The sequence below is a fragment of the Taeniopygia guttata genome, chromosome 8 (genome assembly GCF_048771995.1).
Source record: "Taeniopygia guttata chromosome 8, bTaeGut7.mat, whole genome shotgun sequence".
NCBI lineage: Eukaryota > Metazoa > Chordata > Aves > Passeriformes > Estrildidae > Taeniopygia > Taeniopygia guttata.
Genome location: NC_133033.1, coordinates 19,439,773 through 19,460,896, shown reverse-complemented (window position 1 = coordinate 19,460,896; position 21,124 = coordinate 19,439,773). Strand labels below are relative to the sequence as shown.

Below are 21,124 nucleotides of genomic sequence, written 5' to 3'. Positions count from 1 at the left end.
TTTTGCATGGTAGGGTCCTCAAGGGGAACCAGGACCTCCTGGTCAGCAAGGAATTCCAGGCCCACAAGTAAGTGTAAAGGAATTCTCAAGAAATACGATGTAATGTGCAGCAAATGTTTAATAAATGGAAATTACTAAAAAGTTTGCTTTTCATGTGCAAAACTGATAAAGCTTCAAGGATTTTATAAATAATGCTGCAAATGTGCTGAGGGCAGTGGCAGCAGAGTTTCAAGTAAGTTTTCAGAGGGATTTTTCATTCAGGAGAAAAATGACTCATTCAGTGTTCCTGGAATGCTGCAGGAATGGCCACACCTGGAGGAGGTTTCTGAATAGGATCTTGTTACAGACCTACTGCCAGAATAGTGGCTTGTGCAAAAGACTTGCACAAAACTCCTGACCTAACTTGTAAGGGGGGAAAAAAAGGCACTTATATTTGCCTTATATTTGTGTGTTGAAACAGATTAATGAGGGACCTTTAGTAGGGTGAATGTATGTACATTGTTCTCCCTGGTTTCTCACACTGGCTTCTTTCTAACAGGGGCTTCCTGGTCCTCAAGGTCCTATTGGGCCTCCTGGTGAAAAAGTAAGTTACACCATTATTTTGTTACTTCATAGTCAGTTCTGTGTCATAACCTTATTTATCAGCCTGGGAGCTTTGCTATTTTTTATGGACTAGTAAGCTAAATTTAAATATTAGATCTTCCTGAAATCATCAATAAATGAATAACCAATGAACACCAATGGCCTTCTTCTCATATACCCTTTTTCACAAACATAACTGCCTCCCTTTATTTTGGATTAATTTTGTGTTATTACCTGCAGAATCCCATCTACAATATTAAACAATTTGTACTTGTAGGTTACTTAATTTCACAGTAAGCTGAAAAAATAATTTTTCTGAATCTTTTTTATAACAAAGTTTTACCTATTCAAGTCTGATTCTTTTCTTTTTCAAGGATTATATTATGACATAACTCTGCAATGTAATTGGCATACTATAGTGTCCTTTGGTGGCTTTCTCCTCATGTTAGCACAAGTTCTTGTGGCTTGAAACCTGTCTTCTATTCATTTCAAACATGTCACTATTGAATTTTATGCTAATTTTATTATTCTCCCCTTTTTCTGAATTCCTGCTTAATTGATTCTTTGATTTTTCTCCTCTTCACTGTTTACTCTATTTTTTTGGAAATATCAATACTTTTTACCTGTCAGTGTGCTTAAGTATTATTCTAGCGAAATGGACAAGTCCTGTGATATCTGCATTTCCTAGGCTTTCACAAAGGCATACCAGGCCTTTCAGCTATGAGCACTGGAGTTCTGTACCCTGCACTCTGCCTCTTAAACTTGTTGATAACTTTCATTGGTGAATCCTTTTATTCCTGAAATTCCTAATAGTACTTAATTTTGTACACTGGAGAACTCTTCCCCACCTTGTGTTATGTATGTGCATGTTCATAGGGTAATTCTTGAAGCCTGTTCTCAGGCAAGCATCTCATTTAAAAATGTGGCTCATTTTTGTAGGCTAAAGATTGTAAGAACTGGCCTTATTTACATATCATATGAAAGTATCATTCTGGCTTTAGTTTTATTTTTGTCATATCCCTGATATCCATATCAAGGGACTTAGGTATGACTGCATGTTATGTCCTTCGCTCATAGCGTCACATGTGTTGGACATGTTTGCTATTGTTTTTAAGATGTGTGTCTGTTACTGCATTTAGGGGCCACAAGGCAAGCCTGGCCTTCCTGGCCTTCCCGGTTCTGATGGGCCTCCTGTAAGTAAAGAAATATTTAATCCTTTGAATGTTTAACTACTTTTACTAAGTAATAAATACTTCTAGATACCTGTGTTACAAAAACAAAATGGAGGGGAAAAGCAATGGTAGTCCTAGCTGGCAACAGCATTATACAATCCATGTAAATTCCCTATATCATTTGAGCTATTAAAACTAAGAGAATTACATTTTGAAGCAGCTGCTAAAAACATCTGTAGGCTTTTAAAATGTGGTCCCAGATGTTGAAATGTCTCTGCAACATCTTCAGGGATACATAAATAACCTACTAACACACAAAGGGCCAAATACTGTCCCACTGTATCCTACCATGTCAGTCTGGCAGAACAAATCACTTGTAAAGATGTTCACCACTTGTTCTCTGAGGAAACATAGAACAACCTACATCTTTCTCATTTTCCTGGCTTAAGGTGCATATTATGTGTTTAAGGTGCTTCTTGCATTGTCTAGACTGGGACATACCTAAGCTAAACTTTGTGACTGCCAAGAAATTTAGCCTCACTGTGAGGCTGCAATCTCTCGTGTGAACAGAGTGTAACCACTTGAACAGCTAGCTTAGGCATACAGCTTAAATGGGATCATTGTCCATAATGGCATGCCCATACACTTGTTCTCTTGCAGCAAAAACATACTTTTTATACCACTAAGACCCTTTAGACAATGTTATTTCTGAGACCTTGTCTATCCTCCCCATGCAATTTTCCCTTACAAATTTTCTTTTAGGTGAAATCTGTATTTCTTAAACCTGACTTTTAGCAAGGTTTGCAAGGTCACTGCAAATATATTGCAAACACAGAACTGTTCCCAGGGCTCTCACAATCTAGCCTTTTACCTGCCAAAGTACCAATTTAATGGAGAATGTTAAGTGTGCAATGATTGCCCAGCTGAGTGTATCTTGAATCATTGTCTAAATATTTGAATGTTTCCCCTTATCCTTTCCTGTGTGCCGGAACCAATGTTAATTTCAAAACACAAGCCTTATTTGTCATCTGCATTTTGTTAAACCTTCAAAGCAGGCGGGAAATGCTGTAAGAGATAATCAGGTGTCAGCACAGGTCTGTACCCCTGCTGTGGTGGGTTGATTCCAGCAGCCAAATAAATACCCACCTACTCACTGGCCCACTCCTCCCACAGCAGGGGAGGGCACAGAATCGCAAGGGGAAAAGCAAGAAAGGTCCTGGGCTGAGGTAACAACAGCTTAATAAGTGGAACAAAGCTATGCACACAAGCAAAGTAAAATAAGGGATTCATTCACTGCTGCCAGTCTGCAGGCAGATGGCCAGCCACTTGCTGGGAAGTTGGTTAGGAATGTCCTTCTTCCTCCTCCTTTCCCTGAGCTTTTATTACTGAGTATGACATCATTTGGTACGGAATATTTCCCCGGTCAATGTGGAACAGTGTCCCAGCTGTGTCCCCTCACAGCTCCGTGCCCTCCTGCAGCCTAGTCACAATTATCTGTTAATCTTTCGTTTCATTAAATTGCCTTTAAATTTTGCAATTTAAGTGCAAATTTTGTAAGAAAGGAAAACAGTGGATTGGCTAATGTTTTGAGTGCTATAGTATTAACCTCAGTGATATAAATCGAAGTCTAAAATGTAAATTTGTTTTGTTTAAAAAGCAAGTCAGAGTTTAGAACAAAGACATAGAATGTTGAAACTAGATCAGCCTTCTTTTGAACCTTTAATAAATTCTGTAATTTAAAAATACTTCTAGGAATGTCTTTATGCTACAAAATAAATCCCCCTTGTTTCAAAATCAAAGGTGAGAGTCTCTTACATTAAAAGCCTCTTACTGCTGAAATATTAATTAAACTAAAAGACTGGTCAGCATTTTCCTGAAAATATTGATATGAATGTAACTATTGTCTAGTTTTTCCTTTGTTATGTAAATTATACTGGTATTGAAAGTAAAACCTTTCCTCACATTTTGTGTGTCTATTCTAATGCAAAAGAAATGTGGTTAATGACCTGAAATTCAAAAGTGTAAATAAATGTGTTTTTATAATAAAATGTCACTCCTTAAAAATGATTGCTTTTCAAATCAGATACATTTCTCATAAAACAGGGTCACCCTGGGAAAGAGGGTCAGTCTGGAGATAAAGGTGCATTGGTGAGTTTTAAAACTTTTCCATTTATTTACATATATTTCAAGAAAACTTTTGGCAGTTTTTCATCTTTATGACACATTTGTCACATTTGTTGCTTACAAGAACTATTTAAGAAGACAATAGACATCCATGACACATTTAAAACATCTTTTCACAGACAACATCTATAATAAAAATATTAGAGATTATAAATAATATAAAGATTACTTTTAAAGTAAAACTCATCTTGGTGTTTGTGGAATGCCAATGAAAAGTTGTGCACATTTCATGCAAATAACTTGCAGATATTTTGAGTTTTCAAAAGTTCTTCAGAATTTGCTTTTTTTGAAGGTATAAAACTACTTGCAGAGACCATGCATTTTTTAGGTCATCTTCAACTCAGTGTCAGTGTAAAGTATTTTTTCAATCTTAGTCTTAGAGCTCCATACAGTGTTCTACTTACTCAGTATTGACCCTTATTTATCCAGAATAAATAAGGGTCAATATTAAAAGTTGTATTCTGGATGACAGGATAAGTGAATTATTAGGACATTTCAGAAAGTACAGCACCATTGACATCAGCATATTATATTTTTCAGAAGTGTTGTTATCTGTAAAAGACATGATTTCTTAAGATAAATCTTACACACAGCATTTATGTTTTGAAAGTCCAGGCTGTTGCCAGTTCTTATGTCTTTTAAATTTACTGATCCATTTCAGCCAAATTTCATTGAAAGTTCAGTTTCTCAGAGATGTGAACAGTCCAAAGGTTTTTTGAAAAGACACACTGGAGAGAGGAAAAAGACTCTTTCAATGTCCCCATTAGTAAAAGATTTTGTGATCTGTCCTTCTCAGACATGGGAGAATCAGCAGAGCAGCTCAGAGGTATCATGTTTCCAGGCTTCCTGGCTTCCACCCTTCACAGAACTCAGTTTCTCTAGGCCTTGCCATCAGATTGGATAGATCCAAGCTGAAGATCATTAAAATACTCAGTGAAATGTAACTAAAATAATCCAGGCACCAGTCAGTATTGGTAGCACCATGAGCATTTTAACTTCCAGGCTTGGGATGTCTTCTTTTTTTTTTTTTTTTTTTTTTTACCCACGATTTTTTGTTATTCTCATTATTTTGGTCTCTATTTTTGACTTGTGTCATTATCATAATTAGCCTATAAATTTTCTTCAATAAAACACCGCTGGTTTCTTAATGGCATATATTTTTTGTTTCTGATTGCTTGTTCCTTTTTACAATTACCATTGTTTCAGATAATTTATATTGTGGATATATGTTTCCCAAATATACAAGTTAAATCCAAGTTCATAATTAGTTCACAATTCTATTTATAGTTTATGGTGACATTGAATGGTGCTTTTTAATGCCTTAACTTTTCTTAGTGGCAGGCAGCCCAGTGTTATTTTGCTGTCTCATACATTATACTGAAAGAATAAGGATTAGATTCTGAAGAGAACTGCTTGCTAACCAAAAACTGCACAAACAAATGTTCTTTGCTTCAATGTATTTTAGGGGCCTCCAGGTCCTCAGGGTCCTATTGGATATCCAGGTCCTCGTGGTGTAAAGGTAAGATTTAATTATTGAATTCCTCCTCTCACATCTTTTGAATATATGCATGTGGGTAATTCTTTATATTTTTCCTTTAGGGTGCTGATGGTGTACGTGGACTCAAGGGATCCAAAGGTGAAAAGGTAAATCTGACTGCAGTTAATTCTTTTCCCTTTTTACACCGCAGCCTCTTCTGTCTCCTTCACTGCAGCATGCTTTGTCTCACAGCAGTGAGTTTATTTTTGCCTTTTCCCAAAGGCATACCAAGCCCAGTGCCTAAATCAGTGACCTTCATGGTATTTACACTGCTATTAAGTGAATATAAAACCTTCAGTTATTAGAATGGTTTTGAATTCTCTTTGCACCAGTTTAGGTAACTTCTCTCTAAAGTGGCCTTGAGTAGAGAATTAGACATCCCCTCCCTTATTAGTACATACTATAGTGGGATATTGAGAGGCTTGTGCATCAGAGAGATTTGCAGTGACAATACTGTTTTTATCTGTTTTGATAGAGCCATAAAATAGATCTGTATTTTTTATGTACATTGGGCAGTGGCTTTTTAGGCTCAAGGTATTTTGTCCCAGATCTTTAGCTTTGCTGAAGTGATGGACAGCCCTAGTTATATCTATGTTTATGAATGTGAAGAAAGCTCTTCTTCCCCAGATACCATTAATTCTGTTTGTAGAGCTCTTCTTAGAGCAAACACCAACCACTGTGGTCTGGGCTGACTCCTGATGATCTGCGGTGCTGAAACTGTGGCCAGTGTTGGTTTAAGGTCATGCTTCCTTCAGCACTCAAAATGAGACACACACAACAGACTCCATCAGTTATACTTCCTGAACACACAGACAAATCCACTCTTGTGGCTCTGATGGCTAATATATGTCTATATATAGATAGATATATGGTCTAGAGATATTTATAGATATTTCTAAAGCAGAAGATTCTGTCTTGCCAAAAAGCCTGAATTCAGAACTTAGCTCAGATGCCAAGAGCTGCTGTACATTTTCAAGCCTTCCTAAACCACAGTTTGTCTAGGCTGCATGCTCATTTTAGAGTTGCTTATTAAATCTAAGCTGAAAAAGAGTGTGTTTTACACCCATGGAGGCTGGACAGTTTAAACCCCCATATTTTTCTTGTGCCTTATTGGGTGATTAATATCCTTCTTGGACAAAATACAGGACTTATATATAAATACGTTTCATAGATGTGTGGATATTTATCTGTGTATATCAATGAATACTGATTACCATAATGTCTACAATATTTTGTGTTCTTAAAACTGATTTCACAGTTGCAGTAAGACAGCGAATTCTACTAAATACCTCCAAAGGTCACACAAAGCTATTTCATCATTTGTTCTCTAGTATTTTAGGGGTGTGTTCACAGGCCTTTTTTTACTGAAATTATTCAGCTGCCATTGCATGGGGGAGAGCAGTTCAAGAGAACAAAGTAAATAACCTTATCATTCAGGGAAACCCCCATATCCCTGGAATGGTCCAGGAATACCAGACCATTAAATGTGACTAGAACTCTTTAGGTATTTTATTTTTTGTTACCAGCAGAGAAAGAAATAGAGCATTCAGCTTTCTCCTCCTAACAGAATAAAATCAGCCAGTCTTGTAGATCTCAAGAGCTGGACCATCACTGTGAAAGCTGAAGAACAGTTTCAGTTCATTTGGCAGCCATCTGGTCAGTAGCTGGCACATGGTCAGTCCTTTCTAAGGGTTCTCATGTAATTATTACTGGACATATTACTGACCATAACCAAGGAACTTTTACAACTGAAGATTTTTTGATGTATTCTTCACATTGCCTTTTTCATTTCTTTCTAAATATTAAGAAAAGTCACCTTTAAATTTAAATTTATGCAATATAAGATGACCACATAAAACTTTGTTTCATCATAGAGAAATTATGGGAAAACTGCTTTTAGATTGATTTTTAGTATATTTTTTCAATGAATTATAGTGTCACTGCTTTGGGGTTTTTTGTGCATTAACACATTTTATTGAAAAACTGTATTTGCATGTTAGATTTGTTTGGGGGGGTTGTTTGTTTGTTTGTTGATGGCTTGGGGTTTTTTGTGGGTTTTTTGTGGTTTTTTTGGGGGGGAGGAGGGGTTTGCTTTGTTTGTTTTTTTTTTTTTATTTTTTGATGTCTCCTTGCCTATTTTGAGTTGTTTACCACTACCAGGTCTACTTCTATCACCCTTTCTGTGGTTATTGTTGTATACTCTATGACTAGTTCCAAATTCAAAATGGCTTTAGCCTTGCAGTCCATCTCTCTTGGTGATCAGAGAGAAGATAAAGTTTTGGGGCCTAGGAATGCCAAAAGCATAATCCTCATGTTCTTTTTGAGTATGAGGATTAAATACAAAGCTTTCTTACTTCTTTTTGTTTTGTTTTTTTCTTCAGTAATGTCATGTGGGCACATTGTCACTCTCTCCTGGTTTTATGGACAGTCCAAATATTACTCAGATTTGAATTCAGCAGTATTACTTTAGCATATAAAAAACTAGTAGCATCATAGCAAAATATTTTACTATGTTATTATTCATCACAAAGACCTTTGCTGCCATGTTACAACTAAGCATCAGATGCAAATGGAGTCTTTGTGGCCTGGATTTTGGAAGAGTAGTTCTATGATGAGTCACACAGAATGACTGGCTTGGTTGACCTCCAAGATTGAGTCCAACCCATGCCCTAACACCTCAACTAAACCATGGCACCAAGTGCCACGTCCAATCTTTTTTTAAACACATCCAGGGATGGTGACTCCAGCACCTCCGTAGGCAGACCATTCCAGTACTCTATCATCCTTTTGTAAAAAACTTTTTCCAATCTATATTTCCATCAGCACAGCTTTAGACTGTGTCCTCTTCTGTCAGTTGCTGCCTGGAGAAAGAGACCCATCCCACCTGACTACAGCCACCTTTCAGAGAGTTGTAGAGAGTGCTAAGGTCACCTCTGAGTCTCCTTTTCTCCAGGCTAAACACCCCCAGCTCCCTCAGTCGTTCCTCACTGGAATTGTTTTCCAAGCCTCTCTCCAGCCTCGTTCCCCCTCTGGATGCACTCAAGCATCTTAACATCCTTCCCAAAGTGAGGGGCCCAGAACTGGACACAGCACTCAAGGTGTGGCCTCACCAGAGCTGAGTACAGGGGAAGAATGACCTCCGTGCTCATGCTGGCCACACTATTCCTGATACAGGCCAGGTTCCATTGGCCTTGGCTGCCAGGGCACACTGCTTGCTCGTGTTCAGCCGGCTGTCGACCAGTACTGCCAGGTCCATTTCTGCCTGAGCACCGTCCAGCCACACCGTCTCCAGACTAGAGCATTGCCGGGGGTTATTGTGGCCAAAATGCAGGCCTTGGCGCTTGGACTAATTAAATTTCAGAAAAAGAGAGCCAAAAGTGGATTAGTTTATAGTGGAGCAAGACATCAACAACTCTGCTGAACACATCTGGAGATTTCTGTTTGTATTTGAACTCATACATGTGTAAATGAAATTTATCTGAGTACGGTGCTTGTACTTCAACATGGAGACCAATTAAATTGCTTGCAGTATATTCTCTGCCAGAATTTGCTAGGCAGTAAATAAATAATTTTTATTAGAAATAGTAATAATGTGCACCTGTTTTGGCACTCTATTTGGATTCAGTCTCAATACTTATTTTGTTTCTACTTTCTTTCAATCACTTCAGCCAATGAGAGTAGGCTGGGCTGAGCATTTCTGGATATCAAACTGCTGTATAGAGATCACTACTTCTTTTAAGCTATGAGCATTATTATGTTTGGGGTTTGTGTCAGTTTATTAAGATGTTACAAGCAGTCAACTTTTTGATTCCTTTCATGAGTCTATTAAGGCACTAGATTAAAAAACTACTTCAGAGAGAAATTCTGCTAGCAAAAAAAAATCATGCTGATTTATTTGTCGCCATTTTTAAAATTTAATTGAATGGATGACTAGTAAAAGGATTGATAATCAAAAATAGGAGTTAAGAAAGGACTTTGCAAGACAATTCATATTAAAACAGAATATTGACATTGTTTCTACCTTTAAATAGATTTTTGAACAATTGGTAATAATAATTTTCAAACTAAAAATTCATTCTGTGTAGTGCACTGATGTGTTTTCTATAGAGCAGTAGTACCCAGTTTAGATTTCCTGGTGTCTGGACTTCACACTTTATCTACACAGGTTATTTTCATCTGTTCTGAATTTATTTTTCTTACCTTTTTTGCAGGAAAAAACCCCGTTTCTCTATATTACTATGTCTTTACATGTGTTTCTGACTTTTTTAGGGTGAAGATGGTTTTCCAGGATTTAAAGGTGACATGGGTCTTAAAGGTGACCGGGTAAGCATTTGTTCATAGCCCATATATTCTTAAAAGTTTAAATTTTATTGTTTTGAAAGGATTACTGAAGTGAACAAATATACTTAAACCAAACATAAAATAAAGGCTAGTTTTGAAAAATATTTATATTCCCTGTGCATGCACAAATTCGATCCAGAGATATGGTTCTTCTGAATCAAAAATGGCACAAACATAAAAAGGAAGAGAATGTCAGCCTTTAAAATCCTTTTCACTGAGCTTCTTCCTATGGAATTGTCTTTTCCCAGATTCCAAGATCTCCAGTATTTTCCTGAGGAAATGTTATCTATATAGGATAAAGATATTTCTATTCCACCCCAGTATTTTGCACATCTCTGCCAAAATGCTGTTTATTTAGCCCAATGAGCAATTACTTCCTTTCTTAGGAAGTGTAGTGGAGGATGTAAAAAAGCTTTTGATAAGAGGCTCCTAGCCTATATCTAGTAGTCTATATACATAAATAACTGTGAAGATGGTAGCCACATAAGTACTTGGATAAAGACAATTTTTCTTCCTATGGACTGCCAGGGTGCCTTCTCAAAAATTTAGGAAAGGAAAAATAAGAATACAGTTTCCAAATGCAGCTGTCTTCAAGCAAGACAGCTAGGCTGTAACACTCTGAAAGTTATATTCACTGTCTAATTTTTATATATTTACATTTATATCATGAACATAAGTAGTGATATTTTCCTAGTAGGAAACTGGACAGGGCTTACAGCAACCTGATCTATCCCTGTGCACTGCAGGAATCCTGGATGACATTTAAAGGTTCCTTCCAACCTAAACTATTGTATGATTCTATTCTCTGTTTAGATTTACTGAAAATTTGTTTTCAAGTAATTGTAGGTAATCTTTCCAATATATGCATGAATGTTGTTCCATATTTATAAGGTGATGTACTTTAGGGAGAAATTGGTCAGCCAGGTCCACGAGGAGAAGATGGCCCAGAAGGTCCAAAAGGTCGATCAGGTCCATCTGGGGACCCAGGTGCTGCTGGTCCAGCTGGGGAAAAGGTCAGTAGCCAGAAATCAACATAATCATGCCATTGCCTCATAACATAGATGTAACCCATAATCTTCATCACTGAAAAACAAGCCTTCAGATCTGCAAAACGTTTTTGTGACCCTACTGCAGCAGACCACTGGAATTCCCATCTGATCAAGGACTGAGAATCCTTATCTCATAAATATGCAAAGAGGCATTGTAGGACTCCACCAGTACATAAGGCAACTCCATTCTAATCCTAATTATATACAGTGCATGCCAGCTGGGAAAAACACAATGCAAATAAAACAGCTGGGCACAAAGGAGGATGTAGGCGCTGCTGAAGAGTGAATTCATATTGAGTCATATTACAACAAATGGTGACTTGGAAATTTTTTTAAATGGAAAACATTTCCTGAATACATATCCAAAATAAGGTTGGCAAGAGGGAAAGGGGGTGATAAGAGGGAGGACTGATAAAAGGATGGTGAAAAAGAGAAATCAAGCACAAGGTACAAATCTCTCTAGAATCCTGGCTTCAACAATAACCATTTAAGTTTGGTATAAAGGATAGAAAGGAGGCTGAGAATCTGTGTGGGTACTGTCAGAAAGGAAAGGTGATTTCAGCAGTGGTAATATAAATAACTGGAGAAGTTTGCTAATATAAAATAACATAAAATTATGGTTCAAAAATGTATGTGCTACATACATATATGTGTAATCATATATCACTAAAATGAGAAGATGCTGATGAAAATATTTCCCTTTAATTTTTTTTTGTGAATTATAGCTTCAATTCTAGTTCTCTCTTGAAAAAAATATTTGGATGGAGGGTGCATAAACCAAATCAAAACAAAACAAACCTTTTTTTAAATAGTTGGTAGATTTTTAATTCAATTTTGAGTTATTTTTAGTTCTTCTTACTCAAATTACTTGCTATGAATATAGGTTATCAACCATTTATTCTTCACTGTGACATATGTGGGACTCTCACAGTATACAAGTCAAGAATATGAAGCCCTAAATATCAGAAGATATTTGAAAAAAATGTTGGTGTTTATAACACTATTAGCTGGCCTTGAAATGTTAGACCCACGGGTTTCCCTTTTCTACAAATATTTACAGTTTTTCTTGCCCAGTGGAAGTCACACATCTTCTGTGGGTATTCCATGGATACTTGGCCAGAATGGAATGGGTCAGAGAGGAATTCTTTGGTGCTGGTCCTATGATACTTATTTTAGTGCAAAACCTGGAATAGTCATTGGGAACTTTTAGGTCTTTCGACAATATTTGTAAAGTCTGTAAGAGCAGATATACATGTCTTGTTCCCCTGTCATTCATATTATGTATTTAATGCAAAAGTACTATTATTTTAAGGAAAGTAATGAAATTACTGCAGTAGTTCTTATTCTCTGTGTTCTGATTCTATGATAAGAAAATTCTATTTCCCAAGTAGGTATAAAGCTGGATTTTCTTGGTCAATGAAATCTCAAGTAGGGTGCCAAAAAAATTAAGAACATATCAGAGATGAGCTCATAATAATAAAAAAAAATCTGTATTCACATTCACAACCTAGGCAACTGGGCTTGCCGACTAAAAAAATCAGGGACAAAATTTTCACTGAATCTGGCAAGAGTTTGATGTGCTGTCATGCTAGCAAAACATTTATATCATTGCAATGCATGCAACTTGTTTCAGGGTGGCAAATAACAGGCAGCATTATAAGTAGTTTTTCTCAAATGTAAAAATTGTTCTCAATAATGTCTCACCAGACACATGTGCTTACATATGAATATGATAATACTCAACATATTTATTTATGTGCTGTATTTTTTGCCAGTAGACATTTTTGGGAAAAATTCCTTCCCCATGTAAATTTTTTTCTTATTTTACATTATCTGTGGTCACTGCAGAGTACCATATGATGCTTTACAGTCATCTTTTCCATTGAGATCTTCTCCAGAACTAGATATTCTAGAACACAGAGTAATTATGCCCCAGAGTTCCTATCTCTCAAAGTCTGAAACTGCTTTTCCTTGCCTTTGAAAGTGGCAAGCCATTACTCATCCTCTAGAGGTCTAAAGAGACCAACTCAATGGAGTAGTGTACTGTATTTCATTTCTGGGAATGGTTGATGTCAGTGCTGATCAGTCTTTTCTGAATACAGCAAGTTGGTAATGGTTGTTGATAAATCCATTGTCAGCAAATAATCAGTGGAGTATAATTTATCATAGTCTCAATTTAGAACTATACAAGAAAAGAATTGATTCTTCAAATGCCTATTCATGAAAGTCAGTCATCACATAGTATAAATTAAAAATAATTCTTCTCACTTAAACCTATTAACATGCTGATTTTTTAGAGAATAGTTATTGTTTAATGATCTCAACAGCAATGAACTGCACAGCACTTCATGGAAGAAAAAACCTTCAAGGAATTGGTTTATTTGGATTCATTAAATGGAATAGGATTTCCATTTAAGTTTGGATCACTAAGCCCACTGGTGATTAATTATAAAAATGAGAAATTTATTTAATTGAATATTAGATTCCATGGAGTATCATCCATGTTGTGGAAAAATTATTTTGTATAGAAACTTGCTGAACTACAAAGGAGGATACAGTAAAATTTAACACTGCCTTCTCATTGCAGGGCAAGCTTGGTGTACCGGGACTGCCAGGATATCCAGGAAGACAAGGTCCAAAGGTGAGCTGTAAATGAGCTGTATATTGTGTTTTGACACTGGTCACAATGGCACTTATTTAATTTCTATGTTTGGGGAAGCAGGGTGTAAGTATCAAAGAAAGGGCCATTTTTCTCATTTTCTATTTTGACAATCATATTCTGACAATCATTTTCTACAGTGTGACCCCTAGGTCAGGCTCTTTATGGAGAACTACCTCTTAACTCTTCTTAATATAGTACCCTTCAGCATCTCCTCCTGAGTTGTATCGTGCCAGCATCAGACTGGCATGCACTAAAAAATTGCAAAGGGAAGGCACTGCTGACATTCTTGAAAGAGAATAGGCACTATATTGACTAAATGGATGCTGATAGTGATGGGAATTTTCAGTGTGGTGCTGGGATTCCATTTGTGTGATTATTGCTTCTTCCATGGAATAAACCATATTTCTTTGAAACGTATAATTTACAAGTTTTCCTCATGTTTTCCTTTAGTTTCTTTGAAGACAAACATGAAAAAATACAATACTTAGTTAATCTAAGTGCTTATGTTTATCTTTCAGCTACTTTGCATATTTGGAGTGCAATAGAAAACCACATGGGGGGTTCTGGTTTAAAAAATTTTTATGAAACAAATTTGTATCAAGTTCATCCTAACCTGTCTTTAGGAAATGGGCATGTTAAATTAATTGCAGGAGCTCTTTTCCGAGATTAGAAAGAAAAAAGATGGAATAAAAGCATAGTTCCACAGATATTTCACTGTGTAGAGGAGACCATTAGGGGGACATTGTAGCTCTAGCCCTTCTCAAAGAATTCCCATCTAGGTAAATATCGCCAGTAAAAGAATCCCTTACCACTTCTATACATCTGAACAATCAACCTGCAGTAAAATCTTTAGTTCTGCTCTACTTTGGATTTATTTTTATTTCCAAATTTGAAATTATGGGATGTTTTGGGTGAAATACAATTCCCTGACTGGCAAAGTGTTTTTCTGGCTCTGCCCTATACTTCAACCTTTTTTAGTCAAGTGAATGGACTGTCTGAAGAATTCTTATTCACCGAACACTGCATCAGTGAAAAATATTAAAACTACCTATGGAAAGTATTCATGAAAATTATTCACCTTGAAAGACACAGGGGTTTTGGCTTCAGTTTCTTAACTCAAAATGTCTGAGATTTTAGTTTCATTGTTCTCCTTTGGAATTGTCCTTTGAAAAATCTAAGATAAGAGTTTTACATTATTCAGTTCTAAGAACAGGAATGATGTAACATTTCAAATAAAATTTGATTGATTCTTATTTCAACAAGGACTTGATCAAGAACTTCCTTGCATTAAATTTTTATCACATTAAAATTGAAAATATTTCTCAAGCTGCATTCACTGTTGCTCTTCCAACTTTTTGCTTAAATTTCCAAGAAAAACTAATGACAGTTGCAATAGAATAATTCACTAAAGACTTCTTTGGAAACTGAGTCACAGGCCAGTTCAAATTAACATGAGGGAGTCAGAAAAAAGCAGCAGAAAAACATGTTAGCTATGTAAAGCAAATAGTAAATCTTGTCCTAGTATTGTCAAGAAGATTGACATCACTCTTTTTGTTGATACTTACTTTCTTTTCATTAAGTTTTTTTCTAAGAAATTTTTTAGAGTACTGCCTTTATCTGATAATTTTTATTTTTCTCTAATCCAGTCCCTCTGGATTAGAAGATTAGTAGTTGCAAAAACTACTGTACATGTATGATATTTACAACCAAGTCATGACTACTAGTGCCCCATCATTTGGTCTGGATTTTTTCCAGACTTTTAAGTAACACGCTTGGGCTTCACAGACTCGAATTTTTTGTTTTATTCTTATATAAAATTATAATTAGTGAAGAATTAAGAAATAAGAAAGGAAATGAAAGAAAAAGGAATACAAAAGGAAAGGGAAAGAAGAAAAATATTACTTTTCATTAAGGGTTTCATTAGAATCTGTGTTAGTGAAGTTGTACTGCCCCTAATTCTTTTATGGATAATTGGAATGGTTATGTAAAACAAGATTCATTAAAGGAAATACAGAAGTAAGAACAAGAGAAAAAAAAGAAAAAAGTTAATTTCAAAGAGCACCAAGAAATTGTATTTTAGGTTTATGTTATATGCATTTTATTTCCCACTAAGATGCTAACATCAAGCTCCACAGACATAGAGGCATTGTGACACAGGGACTCTGCCTAGTAAATCTGAGTGGCCAACAAAACCAAGCATTCTCTACATTTTCCTCCCCAGTCAGTTAAAAGTATATTTTATCATGATTATTGTCTCTTTGTTCCCAAGTTCCTTATGAAAAATTAACACCTTAGCAGGTAAAAAATGTGCTGTCCCACTGAAATTCTCTGCCAGAATCAAAGAAGAAAATAGTACTGTTCTCATTGGACTGGGCAGTTAGCAGAAGGAAAGGGGAGGAAAAAAGGAGGAGGAATAGAGCTGGGAGCAGTTTCAAGTCAGATCATCTCATAAATTTTGCCTGTGTATGAGTTGCATGGATCAGTTAAATGAAGCTGTCCATTGGTTGGTTTACAGTGAGTAAAGAACTTTAAGTAATTAATTTACAGCTCAGTAAAGTAAATAGAGAATGTGGCAAATTCTTACTATTTTTTTGAATTATTTTTTGAAAGAGTTATCTTACTGTGAGGCAACAAGCCTTTGTTTGTTTGTCTTCATTATGATACAGTTATTTCTAGTGGGCTGTTACGAATTATTTCGTAGTAATAAATAATAAACCTTTCCTAAGGTGCAGATTTAATGAGTATTTTATGGTCTAATAAGATGACAAATAATGTGCATTCTATACCATTTTTTAATGCTTTCTGGACTTGAGGCATTATGGTAAGTTTATTTACAGCTTTCATAAGTTTATTTACAGCTGTCAAAGTTGCAAGATTGACATGTACAATGTACACGACTTTGGAGTTGTGCTTTATGTGTCTATTAAATGGTGGTTCTACCGCTGTTTCACTCCTGATATCCTCTGACACTTGCATTGATTTCTTACATAGGGCTCAACTGGTTTCCCAGGATTTCCAGGTGCCAATGGAGAGAAAGGTGCAAGGGTATGATAATTCTTTCTTGCATAACATTTTATTAGCTTTTAAAATTCAGAGCTGGGGGAAAAGACTGGTACCTAAGGATACAAGTTGCTATCTAAATAATGACAAAAACAGGCTTTTCACATTCAAGATAGACCTCTATCTTTATGTAAAAGAGGACATACTGAGGCACTGTTTACAATTCTTTAAGGTATTAATCTAAATATACAAGGACTTGCACTCTTTCTCGCTGCACATACTGCCTTAATAATATAATTTGAAAAAGAGAATAAATATCACCTTTGCTGAAGGGCTTGGGGTTTTTTTTGGACAGTATAGCTGATTGAGTTGGCAAGAACTATTTTCCTATATCCCATGAATTATCCTGCTACCATGCAATTTACCCTCAAGGAAATTCAACTTGTATTTCATAAATATTCTGACTTGCCACAAGGGATTTTTTTTTTAGGTTTAGCTTCAAAAAGGCAAAATATACCAGGCAAGATGAAGAATGTGTACTATTACATATATTAAAAAAAAAATAAAAAAGTAAAATTAAATCTTCTGCTGCTTTGTTTGCTTGAAGCAGGTGAGGGGAAATGTGTTATGCATGTTCCTCAAACTCTAACAATTAAAAATAGATTAAAAAGAAGGTCACTGTGTTGTTGTCTCTAAAATTAATTTGAATATAGCAGGGTATGTTAGAAAGATGGTGAAATTAAGAGATGAGTCAGAATTCATAGCTGATAGCAACATTAAGTCAAACAGGTAATATATATTGTTATTCTTAAAGCATAAATTCATTATTTTAAGATTAAATATATGAAATCCACTAGCATTTGCATTACTTATGCAAATGTACAGTTTAAATTGTTCTTATATTATTTTAGCTGAGATAAAGATGTGTTGTTCTGTACAGGCTCAAGCAACAAAGCAATGCTCATTTCATGTTGTGAAAAAATGAGGCAACTGCTAATAAAGGCAGCAGATTAAAAAAAAAAAAAAAAGCAAAATGATAGAATCAACCAGCAGACTTAAAATTATGAAAATCATACTATACTGATCTGTTTTCAGGCCTTCATAAACCTTCAAGTTCAGCTAGGGTATTAACCACATAATTAATACTATCAAACTGCTGGTACGCTGAAATATTATGCTGATCATCAATAAGCCCATAACTGTAGGTTTTGTAATGAGAATCAGATATTATTGTTAATCTTGCCTAAAGGGTTATCATGGTGTTTTATGCATACAGGCATACAGGTACTAGGAAAAACAGTCCCTGTCCTTGAGAAGATTACAGGTTGAGTAGCATTTCAAAAACAAGACATAAATTTTATTCTGATAAGTGAAATAAAACCAACAGTTAAAAAAAAAAAAAAGGTGGGGGGAGGGGGGAATCCTGCTAATAAAATAGGTGAATGCATTTAATTGATTTCTGATAAAAGGAAGCTTTGTTCTAAAACATCTCTGATGATTTTTTTGTTGCTGGTTTGTTTACCTCAGAGATTCAAAAGTACCAGCCATCAGGTTCCTTTCTCTACCTGAAAAAATACTTCCTTGAATTTTAAGGTTCTCTGCATTACACATACAGCAATTCCAGAGCAGAGCCTAAAGAGAAAATCATGTTCAACATGATAAGGAGATGTATTAAAGCAAAAAATTAAGGACTAGTATTCTGACAAGTTCTGAATCTCTGTCAAGTGTGCATAATTTTGGTAGGTATTACAATGCCCATTTCTGTTATAAATGAAGAGAGGCTTGTCCTTTCTTCTCTCTATTAACCTGGGCAGCTGTCCACAGGAACCTGGGAACTTTGCTTTTAAGGCTGTTCATGATGCCAAGTCCTTTAGACTACTGCAGAGGGACTCTGCTTATGGTGTGCCACCTTCAATACTAGTTTAATGTGATTTAAAATGTTCTAATGCCTCTGACAGAATCTCGCTCTCAGGTAAATGTAGTGCATTTAGCTACAAGTCCCAGTGAACTCAGAAAGATAACCAATTTTATCAAGGACCATGATTCTGTAAATTGAAATGCAAAGTACATAGTTAAAGGTAAAATAACATTTAAACGTAAGGGAGTTGCTCTCTGCCTCCACTTCAGTAAAAAAAAACTTTATCTCACAAATACAGTGCCTGCTAAGATGATTTCTGTGAACTTATCTTTCCAGGGGTTGCATGGCAAACCAGGCCCCAGAGGACAGCGAGGACCAACAGTAAGTTCTTTTGATTTGCAATTTAGAATTTTCCCTGTGTAAATTACATTCACTATACTGTGAATAATTACTTTCATTAGATTATAATATCCAGTATTTATCATCGAGTGCATCTGTGTTCTATTGACAGGGTCCAAGAGGCTCAAGAGGTCCCAGAGGTCCCACTGGTAAACCAGGTCCAAAGGTAGTTGTCAAGCACACTGTATAGGTTGGCTATGAGCTGTTTCTTTTAAATAAATGTAAAGCCTTGAACATACTCTCTTTGCTTTCCAGGGCACTTCAGGCAATGATGGTCCTCCTGGCCCACCAGGCGAAAGGGTTTGTGAAAGCCAGTCTTTGTACATGTTTTTCTCACTCTATATAGGAGTGTGATTTGTTTTATTTTCAGTTCTCCTTCTCATATCTCTGTGCTACTTTGACCAGGGTAACCAGAACTAACAAAACCTCAGTTCAAATGATACTTTTCACAAAGTTATGAATGGGGCTGAAGTTTGCTGAAAGCTTCTTCCAGCTGTATCTCAGTTTTGTACACATAGGACACAGAGAGTATATACACACTTTGTGTTACATCCATGCACTTTGTATACATTCCTGTGAATTGCAGGTGTACTCACAGCTTAGGCTCTTCAGAATTCCTCACTTACTGTAACTTACTGCCTGTTCGTTGGATTAGCAAACACTCAAGCCACATCCAGAATTTTGAAGCAGCTGAGTATTTTTGTTCTGATTCAGCTAAGAATTCCCCTCAACCTATTTTCTACAAGCTTCAGAAATCCTATTGTTCTCTCTAAAACAAATTTTTTTACTTATCTTACCAATCAATAGCCAAATCCACTGTGCAGCTCATTGTACAGCACAGTAAAGAAAAAAGAGTATTAATAAATCATTTTTCTAATGGCAGCACTTGAAAACTAAGTCAATTTAAGTGGATGAGCTTTCTGCCAAAGCATTTTTGCAAAGCTTAAACTTTTCTTTTGTAGTCATATTTCATTAAACTACTAACCTTTTTCATACAGGAAGCCTAAAGCTCTTCTCCCAGTATCCACAGCTAAGTCCCAGAGTTCTGTAGGAATGTTATTCTTCAGGAAAGAGCTCCTTGTGCATTTTCCCCAGGTCCATAATGTCACTTTTTTTGCCGTTAGCTAGGGTGTGGGATGGAGAGAACGAGGCATAGACCAAGAGAGGAAATGTAGGTTGCTTTACACTGAGGAGGATCAGAGGCAGCCTACCAGAAGGGGAATAGCAGATCCTTGTGGAAGAGCAGTTTTTTGACAGCTCCAAGAGTTTGCAAGGGGGAGAAGTTGGGGGGTACTAAAACAATGGGTAGATCAATCCAAGATTAAGGCATCCCTGGAGAGCAACTGATAAAATCAAAGAGATGAAGAATGATATAGCACCATGTTTCTCATCACTTGTGTAATATAAGTGTGAGGTATCTATTTTCTTCCCAAGAGGGGTGTCAGCCAAAAAATAAAACTGTCATCTCTATTCCTCTGAGACTATTTCAGCTACCAGACATGAAAATAATAAATAATCTATCCTGTAGCTACTGTTAAAATGAAATTTAATAACAAGAATGAAAATGTAATTTTGATAGCATGCTGTTAGTATTCTAGTGCTTTTTCTCACATAATCCATCAGTCCACTGACTTGAAACCTGCAAGCCATATTGTGAACTAAAAGAAAAATGTAAAGTTTTTCCTTAGAAAGCCTCAAAGCTTGAGAACAGGGGAAATTGTTGAGAAAGAAGGTGCATTTAAATGTAAAACTTCAAGTTGTGTTCCTATAACACAGTTTCTGAGACTGACCAATTTAATTCAGGTATTTTGTAGCTGAGTCAATTTTTTTTTTTTTTTAAGATTTATCTTATACCCAGAAACAAATGAGGAAAGTTAAGTTGCTCACAGACATAGAATATTGAAAAATGACCCAAACTCCTCTGTGGAGAGTATTTGTGTGTTATGAGGGGTTCAGAAGCAGACTTATCTATCTTTTTGGAAAAAAAAATTTGGATGGGCAGTAAGATCACAAAGATTTCTCCCTTCACCTAGCACTTCTTAGTTGATTCAGGTTTAGCATTTCAGTATAATAGAATTCTGCCCTGGCATAAAATTCATTTAAGATCAAATTGTCCCAGGCTGCGCTCAAGGAATCCTCTCTTCCCAGCTACATTTGTGCACTGCATTGCCCACTGCAGGAGGCAGCTGTGCTCTGCAAGCCTGGGCTTCAAGGAATGAGGCTTATGGAACTCCCAGGAGCAAAAGGGTAGAATAATCTGGGAGATGTGGCCTCCTACTTCAAGTCTTCTGCATGAAACCAACATTTCTAACATATTTGGACAGCTGATGTCATAGTAAA

The 21,124-nt window shown here is 36.1% G+C and overlaps 1 protein-coding gene across 4 annotated transcripts in view; it reads left to right on the top strand.

Annotated features, from left to right (window-relative positions):
• The window catches only part of COL11A1 (collagen type XI alpha 1 chain), a 132,911-nt gene that overhangs the window by 65,240 nt on the left and 46,547 nt on the right, over positions 1-21,124 (top strand). For all 4 annotated transcript variants that reach the window (XM_030279271.4, XM_030279273.4, XM_002186741.7 and 1 more), the window contains 13 exons: positions 14-67; positions 539-583; positions 1,722-1,775; positions 3,858-3,902; positions 5,404-5,457; positions 5,538-5,582; positions 9,745-9,798; positions 10,722-10,829; positions 13,453-13,506; positions 16,519-16,572; positions 18,722-18,766; positions 18,897-18,950; positions 19,040-19,084. In XM_030279271.4, coding sequence (XP_030135131.4) covers positions 14-67; positions 539-583; positions 1,722-1,775; positions 3,858-3,902; positions 5,404-5,457; positions 5,538-5,582; positions 9,745-9,798; positions 10,722-10,829; positions 13,453-13,506; positions 16,519-16,572; positions 18,722-18,766; positions 18,897-18,950; positions 19,040-19,084 — 711 coding nt within the window. The remainder of the gene's footprint in view (positions 1-13; positions 68-538; positions 584-1,721; positions 1,776-3,857; positions 3,903-5,403; positions 5,458-5,537; positions 5,583-9,744; positions 9,799-10,721; positions 10,830-13,452; positions 13,507-16,518; positions 16,573-18,721; positions 18,767-18,896; positions 18,951-19,039; positions 19,085-21,124) is intronic.